The 10,804-nt window shown below is 43.6% G+C and overlaps 1 protein-coding gene across 1 annotated transcript; it reads right to left on the bottom strand.

The window, feature by feature from the left end:
• Positions 1–8,891: 8,891 nt before the first annotated feature.
• LOC118086352 (nucleolar protein 16-like) lies at positions 8,892–9,969 on the bottom strand. Its single transcript, XM_035117903.2, has one exon. The coding sequence runs from the start codon at positions 9,911–9,913 to the stop codon at positions 9,371–9,373; it is 543 nt and encodes a 180-aa protein (XP_034973794.2). The 5' UTR covers positions 9,914–9,969; the 3' UTR covers positions 8,892–9,370.
• Positions 9,970–10,804: the final 835 nt, after the last annotated feature.

Consider the following 10,804-nt stretch of genomic DNA (forward strand, 5'->3'; position numbering starts at 1 on the left):
TTCCTCCCTAAGCTGAGGGAACTTGCCAAGAATCAGTCACACACACACGAAAACACTCACGCACGGCCTGCCTGCTTCCTCCTCCTCATGCGCAGATGCCATGCCATGCTTGCATTAGATTAGATGTTTTGATAGAAAACAGTCATTTCAGATACTGAAAGATAGCTTATGGTCTTGCCACAGTTCTTGCCCTGAGAACTTGAGAAAGCCTCTGAATGAAACTAGTATTGTCTCACACAGAGAGAACTTGGGACAGAAGAAGAAATCGGAGTCAGTTTGACACCAAAGCACCGCATCATTTCCGTTGCGCCAGTAGCGGTTTAGTCAAGTTGTCTGTGGACAAACATCAGCTCCCTCAGCTGAAAGTGAGATGAGCACTGCAACCCCATAGTCGCCTTTGACTGGACTTAACCATCCAGGGGTCCTTTAACTTTTAACCTTACCTCCCAAAAAATGTATTGCCTGTTGTGTCAGCCTAGTACTTATATACAGCGGCTGAGGAGGTGGACCAGTTCCTGAGCTTCAGGCTACAGGTGAAGGAGCATATCCCTGCACATCAGGGAGAAGGTTAGGCTACAAAACTTCTTGACATGCTTTTCTTTTTTATGTGCAGAGAAGAGTTTCATGCAGAGGTTTGCGGTTCACACAGAAAATCTTGTTGCATTGGCCTTTGTTAACGTATCAAACATATCACTTGGATCCCTGGGGATTACATTACATGTTCCTCAAAATGATGAGCGTGACAACAGGAGAATTCAAAATATCTGTCTTCTTTCCTGTCTTAAAAGACTCTGTGGCCACATTCACACTAAACAGTCAGGGTTTCCCCCCAAAGAATTTTGTGACCTATGGGTTGTTAATGGTGTTTAAAAATGGTGTGGAGAACCCTGTTCCCTTCGCGAAACGACAATTTTTAGAGGGAAAGACGGATTGATTGTTAAACCACTTTGGGAATTGTAGCTCTGGGAGGGGAATCCTCAGAGTTTCACTTTCATGATGCCTTAGCTCAGAATATTAGCACTGAAGACTTGTGGAAGTGATCATTATGACCCCATCATTTTTTTCTTTGTCTCGGACTGAGAACTATGGAACAGAACTGTGAGGAAATGGCCTTCTGAAATCCCACCCCCCAAAACAAGAAATGCGGGTGGGGGATTTCTTCAAATTTTCCCCTGAGGGAAAAGCAGCAATTTCTCAGGGGCAGTGCTTGCCATTAGTAGTGTAGGTAGCCCAGCTTATTTTCTTTTCCTGTGCCCTTTTTTGTACCCATTGCAAATGGCAGCAGTAAGAGTTCTGGCCATCTGGCCGCCATTTTGAACATGAAACATTTCGAAGGAAAAATGAGCTACATATATATGAGAATATTCAGTAAAAATTCTGCAAAGTGACTTTATTTTTCTAGTGGTGTGAAACACAGAAAAATCTCTGGCATTTCCTTGTAGATATTTCAGTTCAATTCTACAGCTGAAGTCGGGGCATTGCCCTTATTCTGTATGGGAGAGCACAACCCTATTGCCAAGGAAACCAGGTTGATATTCCTCCTCTTGCTGTGTGTCACTGGCAGTTTCATGACACGCCAGCAAAAGTTTCATGCCCATCCATTTCTGTGTAGCAACACCAGTGGTGGACCGTAAGTATGAACATTGTGTAGATGGGCAATATCAACATTTAGATGCACTTGCTTTTGCCCGTCCATGCCGCATTACCTCCAATGGGATACATACACAGCTGTAGTTCAATCCAATGTATAGCCTCATCCACCTCTGCAACTCATAGACAATGTGCCAGCCCTGGTCCTTGGACACTGGGACACATGCTTCCCAGCCCACCAACTGCTTTTCCTGGACACCCACTGCCTTACCAAGCATATTAGCAAAGGAGTACAAAAAAAAACCATTAAAAGTAAGTGTGTTTCTTCATGGCGGGCAAACGGGTGCATGAAAACAAGCACGCACACACACACCATTTCAACTCAGCGTAAGTTTTAATCCAAAATTCATGTATCATTTAAACATATACTTATACCACCCTCTGCTGGTAAAAGAGAAACTGAGCTACATTTTTGTTGAATATGGAACACAAATGACAAAACATGTGGTCTGGCAGGCTGTTGTCTTTCAGATCCTGCGCAGAATAAGAGAAGTACTAAAGAGCAATGCACAGTAACAGTGTAGATAAGAAAGGTAAACAGGCACATATACTTCCCAAGCTCAGGATGCAGCAGAAATGATAATGGCACCAATAAATACATCTCTGACTGCAACAATTCCTAGGCAGAGCCAGAGACTTCCCTGCCCTGCAGTTTTCACACATGGGCATTTCTGTGTGTGTGTGGCATGGAGGTTCTGTTTGTTTGTTTTTTTATCATGATGGAAACAGAAGCTCTTATGTCTTATTCTGATGCAGAGCAATAAGTATTGTGGAGCTTTTTTAAATCCATGGAACTGAGTTAATAATGCTATAAACTGCTATCACTTGGGAATAGGGAGGGGAGGTGGAAAAGAACTTATATTTAGCTCACATTAAAGAGCAAACCATTTGCTGGAACAAGATGCAAACCAAAAGACAACCATCTTTCAAAATCCATACTTTCCCAAATTTTAGCAACTCAGGTTCCCAAACAAAAATGCATTAAAAATGCACACATCACATTGCATATATAATTGCATATATAAGTGAACATGACATCAAAAAATGCATTATATTAGGGGAAAACGTTTGGCAAAACTGTGTATATTAAGCAAAATGTGTGTAGATTAGGGGGATAGCTAAAATGCTGCCGATTTTTTTAAAAATAAACTGATGTAGAAATGTGGAGACCTGAAAACTGAACAAATGAGGAGGATCTGCAGGAAACTGAAATGGACAAATTCACCCAACCCTCCTTGGGAGTTATGACCTAAATGGAAATTAATTGGACACAGTGCACACTACAGATTTTTTGTTACCCAGCTCTTTCTTTGTAGTGACTGTCTACCTCCCCTTCTATATGTTTGAGAAATTTGGCTTTTGCAAATTCCCAGTTGAAGTGTCCTGAACTGCATCTCTTGAACCAGATCAGAACTTAGTTATCCAACAGCTTTTATACAGCCCCAAAAGTTGTTTTGCAGTTCTCAGCATTTTATTATCAAAATATTTATTGACTTACTTACTTTTTTAAAAAAAACTTATATTTCACCCTTCATCCTACAACCCCAGGGCAAGTTACAGCAGTAAATGCATTAAACAATAAACACTGAAATAAAACTCACTGTCAGAAATACAACCAAATAGAAAAAGCCTGCCAGTTCCAGACATCTTGGCAGGATGTGCATTTAAATATGTATTTTGAGGGGAAAATATACATTTAGGTGCATATTAAAATACAAATATGGACACATATTTTTTCAAGAGTCTCAATAAATGTGGAAATGGAATGGAATGGAATGATAAGGGGGAATTAAAACACACAAAATGATCTCAACAAGTGATTCATCCGGATTCACCTGTATTTCCTTACTCCCTGGTGTAACATTTTCCATTGACTATCTCATGGCTGTTTCCTATGAGAATGAGACTTTCTACACCAGTGACACTGTTCCTGGATACTGGGATGGAGAAGAGGAGTGGTGAATTCAGAGTGCTGCAACCACACCAGCAAGAGCACCAGATTGGCTCTGCCGGTATGTTTGCACCACACTGACCTCGCTGCCTCGCCCATCACTCTTTGGTCCCAGTTTCCAAAAGCAACACTGAATGGCAGAAATCCTATTGTGATTATGTGATTGACAAGGAAAACCTCCACACAATGGAGTGGAATGCTATATATGCAATGAAGGGGCTGATAGGGACAATCCCCACAAATATTATACACCTGGAAGAGTTATGCAGTGACCAGCACTAGATGTTACAGCTAGGAATAGGGAGATAATTTTAAAGAAATGTCTGGGAAGAAGTGAACTTCATGTGCAGATTGGCCTTTGGCCTCAAGGAATAAGTTATTTGCTCTATCATACACTGAATTCAGATTACTTGTTTTCCAGTCTCACAACATTTTTGCATGTGAAAATGAGTCATATGAAGAGATCCAGAATTCCTTTAGGAATTCTAAGATGTTGGGCTTGCCAAAAACATGTTTCTTGCCATGTTGGCAAGAAATTCCTATCCAAACACTCTGAATGCCTGCATTACAGAGAACAGAAAAGCCACAACAGTACCCTCAATTTTCTCATCTAGAACTGCCTAGGACTCCTCCACTTCCTCTTTCAAAAGCAGAGGTGAAATCAAGAAAGCAAACCCACGGCACTTTCAGTACTTTTATTTTTCCATGGACTACAATTCCAAGCCATCTTAGTGCATGCCCTAAAAGCAACCTCAGTTGGAACAATTCATGTTCATTAAAAAAAAAACACCAATCTGAAATCACAAGAAAGCCTCGAGGCAAACAAGCCAGAGCAAAAATTGTCTTACAAATAGGTTGTGATGGGGCAGACATGCAATTAAACATACCTGGGAATAATAATAAATTATCCACAAAGCTTCAAAGGAGCGATCAAATCATTACAACAAGAAGGGAAAAGAGCGATGTGAGCTTGCTGTGTTATAAAAAAGCTAATAATTAATAACACCACACACACACTACTGCTACAACCTTCCAATGGCATCAGCATGTATTTCTTATCAGTAACTAGTTTTGTTTTGTTTTCTCTAGTGGGAAAATTGTAGGGGGAGAAGGAAGGCTAATTGGTCCACATACCAACTATCTCTCAAAGAATCTTAAGAACATAAAAAGGGCTCTACTGGATCAAGACTGGATACATATAAGAAGCCTCAAACAGAGTGCAACAGCACTAGTGATTCCCAGCCACTGGCATTCAGAGGCATAGTGCTTCCGACTGAGAAGGAAATATGCCACTGAGATAACTGGTGTGGCTATGATTGTGCCCCATTCATTTCTCATTTTTGCCTCTTGTTTGGTTGAGGGAGGGTAGCATCTAATACTGCTCCACTTCTAGTCCCTATCCTATTTGGATCCAACTTTATTGTGAAACATAAGGCAGTACTTATGCCAATGGCTGTTGTTTAGTCGTTTAGTTGTGTCCAACTCTTCGTGACCCCATGGACCAGCGCACGACAAGCACTCCTGTCTTCCATTGCCTCCCGCAATTTGGTCAGACTCATGTTGGTAGCTTCGAGAACACTGTCCAACCCTCTCGTCCTCTGTCGTCCCCTTCTCCTTGTGCCCTCCATCTTTCCCAACATCAGGGTCTTTTCCAGGGACCTGGTGTAAGGGTGTGTGTTCATTTCCAAAGTGAAGAAGATCAAACCTATCCATTCTTAAAGAAATCAGCCCTGAGTGCTCACTGGAAGGGCAGATCCTGAGGCTGAGGCTCCAATACTTTGGCCACCTCATGAGAAGAGAAGACTCCCTGGAAAAGACCCTGATGTTGGGAAAGATTGAGGGCACTAGGAGAAGGGGACAACAGAGGACAAGATGGTTGGACAGTGTTCTCGAAGCTACCAACATGAGTCTGACCAAACTGCAGGAGGCAGTGGAAGACAGGAGTGCCTGGCGTGCTCTGGTCCATGGGGTCACAAAGAGTCGGACACGACTAAACGACTAAACAACAACAACAGTGCTGTTATTGGGACTAAATATGTTTACTAAATATGTTCTTAGTAATCCCTGTCAAGCCTATGTTCCTGACAAGCCAGCTTTTAGACACACACATTTTGAAACACTACTTGTGGATTTCAGCTCTCATTAGAACAAAAATATTACCTACATGCACCCCTCAATACTTGCAAAGATATCCGCAGTACAGTCTAAAGCAACTGGCCGCTGCCAGGTTTTTTTTCTTATTTGACTCTTAGCATCTGCCTGATAAGAGTGTGGCTTTCATTTTGGAACACTGAGACAAATCAGATTGACTGTTCTCAGTCCCATTCATGCCCTCTGTGTTTCCACATAGAACGTGCAATGCCAAGAATTGTTGCTTCATCACCTTGTCACTGCAGCTCTCTTCCCTAAGGGGACATGGAAGTAACTGTCTAAGCATTTCATGATTGATTGCCAGAGAGTGCAGGACTCCAGTAAAGGAGAGAATGGAGTTAGGAGGAGAAAGTTTTGTTAAGCCAAGGGTATGCCTTCTCCTCAAAGCGGAATAAGAGCAAAGGCTGGTTCTGTCGTTTAGTTAGGAGTACATAGCCAGATAGCAGGATTTTAAGCTCACACATTCAGTTTGTCATCATATTGGCCTTGGCACTGGAAAGGCCATTTGGGGACAAAGTAAGATCTACAGTGTAAGTGTGGAGAAAAGAACAGTCTGCATACTTTTGGAGAAATGTTTAGTTTTAGTAATGATGGCAGTTCAACATTCAATCAGCCAGAGTCTGGACATGCCCTTAAACAAATATCATCTGAACCTCCTTATGCCCACTATTCAGCAACCGACACCCTGTTGATTGTTCTCCTGCTGCCTATAACATATTCTCATTTCAGAGTAGGGTTGTGGCTCAGTAGCAGAACACTTATTTTGCATTTCTGGTTCCATGTCCAGTAGAGCTGGGAACGATCCCACCATCTGAAACCTTGAAGAGCCACTGCCTGACAGGGTAGACCAGGGTTTCCCAAACTTGGGTCTCCAGTTGGTTTTGGACTTCAACTCCCATCATCCCTAGCTAGCAGGACCAGTGGTCAGTAATGATGGAAATTGTAATCCAAAAACATCTGGAGACCCAAGTTTGGGAAACCCTGGTCTACCCTGCCAGGCAGTGGCTCTTCAAGGTTTCAGATGGTGGGATCATTCCCAGCTCTACCTGGACACGGAACCAGGTAGAGAGGGATTGACCAGATGGCTCCAGGGGGTGGTCAATATCTCATTACAGGAGGAAGAAATGCCTATTGGTAGCTTGGAAGAGGCAGTGGTACAGGACCTTCTTAAGTGGACTCTAAGGTGCTGGATAGCTACCATCCAGTTGCAAGTGATGCCATCCAAATTGGTGGCCATTGCTTCCTCCTGTGACAGCAAGAATAAGTTTCTTTTATCTATCTTGAATCTTTTGATATTCAGCCTCATTGGGTGTCCCCAAGTTCTAGTCTGATGAGGAAGAAAAACGTCAGATTTGCTCAGGCTGTCTAGAAGAGGGTCCAGAGTTTTCACAGAAGCATCAGACACGTCAGACATAAAAAAGGAGGTAATGCAGGTGAAGATGGATCCCAAAGAAATTGTCTTCATGCCGAGAGAGGAGCATCCAATACCAATATCTATCTATCTATCTATCTATCTATCTATCTATCTATCTATCTATCCATCCATCCATCTATCCATCTATCCCTTGCATTTCCTCTGCCTGGACTTGCATGTGAGAAATCACAGAGTTCCTGGAAAGAATGAAATTAAGCAAACCCCTATTGCTAAGTTTGCATTAGCAGATCTTCATGGGAAGCAGCCTGGATAACCTCCATGAATTAAACACCGCAACAATCAAAGGCCTTTGGCACCAGCTGAGGATTAATGGCCAAGCGGAAACATGATGGCTTAAGGCAAAATTGAGCAATCATTAAGCCAATTCCCTTGGAAAAGTACTGTGCCAAGGTTATTGCTATTATAGAGTTTCTTTAAACATGCAGAGGAGCAAACAAATAAAAATCACGAGAGTGAGAATAACCATTAGACTCTGTGTTTTTTTCACCTAGCAAAACAGAAATATGTTGGGTTTTTCCAGGGAGTATTTGAGTTTCCTATCTAAAAAATGCTCTAACAGATAGAAGAAGTTATACACTATACAGTTGGAGCCAAAACCAAATGACAACAACAATATATAATAATGCATTAGATATGATATATCCAGTGTTTTATTTCTATGAAAAATGGTACCGGTATACACCACGCCTCACCATCCTCCACACCATCCCACACTGCTGTTTGCCTGCTCACACCCTCCCATCCCACCGCCCCCACCGCTTGCCCGCCCACCCACCCACCTGTTCACTCGCACGCCCCTCACACCTTTGCCTGCCTGGGAGGGTGGTGGTGGGAGAAGAGGTGGTCATGTACCGCCTCCAAAAAAAACCCCCAAACTGGATATATCATGATGATACAATATAGCAGCATTCTTTCTTTCTTTCTTTCTTTCTTTCTTTCTCTCTCTCTCTCTCTCTCTCTCTCTCTCTCTCTTTCACACACACACACACACACACACAACAGTTCCCATCACATTCTTTTGCATGACCCCCAAACAAAAGTGTTAGCAAGGTTATATAAAGATAAGGACTGAGTCAGTTTCCAGTGGCTCCCATTTAACCCTTTGGCAACAAGTAAAACAGGGTGCGATCTGGGATGCAGATGAGAGTGTTTCTTACACAGATTCTGTGTTTACCTGCCATTTGGAAGAAATCTAGCTCCCATAGTACCACAGTGCCACACTCCTCTTAGTTGCCATTCACCCCTGTGATGCACTTTGGGACAGTGTTGGGTTGCATTTGATCTTGCACTCCATCTGAGCAGGGTTTTCTCCTTGTGCAATGGAACGTCCTCCACCCTCATCCCCTAAATGTGTTCAGGGGTCCCCCCCAACATTCCAGAGCAGATTTGGGTACAGTGCAAGGTGTACTTGCATGGGGAGAGGGGAGAAAGTCCCATTGTGCTAGCAGTAACGGGTAAAGGGTAAAGGGACCCCTGACATTTAAGTCCAGTCGAGAACAACTCTGGGGTTGCAGCTCTCATCTCGCTTTACAGGCCGAGGGAGCCAGTGTTTGTCCTCAGACAGTTTTTCCGGGTCATGTGGCCAGCATGACTAAGCCGCTTCTGGCACAATGGAACACCGACACCAGAGCAGCACACAGAAATGCCATTTACCTTCCCGCCAGAGCGATATCTATTTATCTACTTGCACTTCTTCTTTTTTAAGAAAGGGAAATATTTTACTCTTCATAAAAGAATGCTTGAAACCATACTGGCTTTTGATTACATTGGTTTACTACGACTTCTTGTTTCCATAGCTGGACGATGCACCAAAATTTCCTTAGGACAGTCTTCCCCACCTGTTCTCCAGATGATTTGGCAAAACTGCTTGTCACACAGCAAGAACAGGAAACATCCTTTGGCTGTGCTTTGTTACTGACTCGGGGCTTGGGAAAGAAGTTTATTTCAACTAGGATCTATCCCAAAGCTAAGACAATGCAAGCAGAATGCAGCAAGGGCTCTCCAACAATTAGAGGTCAGACGATGTCCCATCTACATAAACACCTTCCCATCTTCTCTCTTCAAAGGGCACAATTACAGATAATCCAACATTTCAGTCCCTAACCAGAAGTCACTTGAGAGCAAACTAGGATCTGAAATAATATAGGTGCAGCTGCTTCTGCCCATTTCCTTGGCGAGTAAAATCATTGCTGTTCCATCTTCTCTGGCTGCAGAGAGGCAACAAAGGTCTGGTATTCCTCAGGGTAGAAGTGTTTATATACATTGATTTTCCTGGTAATATACATTGGTGTGTCCTGGTAATAGTTCTTCTCATCACGTGCCATAGCCTTGTAGTTTTCACCATGGCTCCGGATCATGTGCTGGACATAGTCAATAAGATCTTGTGAGAGCGACTCTGACTTCTTCTCTGGGAGGCTGGCCTCCGATTCCAACTCATTTAATACATATGGCTGCCGCACAGTTTTCACATTTGCTTCTTGTCCATCCACTTCCATTTTCAGCATCTGTTGCATTGTTTTCGGAATAGGTATAGCCTTGTTTGGATCAACAGCCAGGCCCATTTCTGCCAGGTTCTGCTTCACAGTTTTGGTCCTATCCCAGGCATGTCGGATTTGGGTACATTTTATGCGGGGCACCGCACGCTTGCGGAAAGCCCTGTTCTGCTTCTTGCGGTCGACATTATAGTTGTACTTTTGCTGCCGGCTCTTCCCTTTGGCTTTCGGCATTGCGGTGACTCGGCGGAATATCGGCTGCAACAATCCAGCCACACGCGGCTTCTAATACGGGTCTCTACTTGCACTTTTTGATGTGCTTTCGAACTGCTAGGTTGGCAGGAGCTGGGACCGAGCAACAGGAGCTCACCCCATCACGAGGATTCGAACCGCCAACCTTTTGGTTGGCAAGCCCAAGGCTCAGTGGTTTAGACTACAGTGCCACCCACGTCCCTGCAGTAACCCTTACCAGTGAGCAATGATTTACTTGAATACTGGCCAATGTAATTCCTACAGAGAGGGTTCCTCTCTGTAGGCATGCCCCCAACATGTGGGCAGTAGGGGTGGGGCCACCGAGAATGCAAGGCAAGGCCAGCAGGTATAGATCTCCCCTCCTCCGCCATAAGATTGTTAATTTCATAAGGCAGAAAAGATCAAATGCAGCTCAACTCCAAAGCAGCAATTCTAAGCACTTTTTGGGAGTAAATAGCATTGAACCCAGTGGGCCTTGCTTCTGGAAAAGAAACAACATACACAGGATGGTGCTGAAAGCATTAGACTGCGTGTGGTCAGTTATCTCTGCTAACAGTATGATTATCTAAAAACAACTTCAGGGTCCGTGGCCTGATAGTTCTAAGGCAGGCATCCCCAAACTGCGGCCCTCCAGATGTTTTGGCCTACAACTCCCATGATCCCTAGCTAAGAGGACCAGTGGTCAGGGATGATGGGAATTGTAGTCCAAAACATCTGGAGGGCCAAAGTTTGGGGATGGCTGTCCTAAGGCTTCCTGTCTGAGTCATAGCTGCCAAGTTTTCCCTTTTCTTGCGAGGAAGCCTATTCAGCATAAGGGAAAATCCCTTTAAAAAAGGGATAACTTGGCAGCTATGGTCTGAGTGACAGCTCAAG

Source organism: Zootoca vivipara, chromosome 1 (genome assembly GCF_963506605.1).
Source record: "Zootoca vivipara chromosome 1, rZooViv1.1, whole genome shotgun sequence".
Classification (NCBI taxonomy): Eukaryota; Metazoa; Chordata; class Lepidosauria; order Squamata; family Lacertidae; genus Zootoca; species Zootoca vivipara.

What these genes read in the sequence shown, in the direction of transcription:
- LOC118086352 (XM_035117903.2), bottom strand. Translation starts at nt 9,913, where the DNA reads ATGCCGAAAGCCAAAGGGAAGAGCCGGCAGCAAAAGTACAACTATAAT.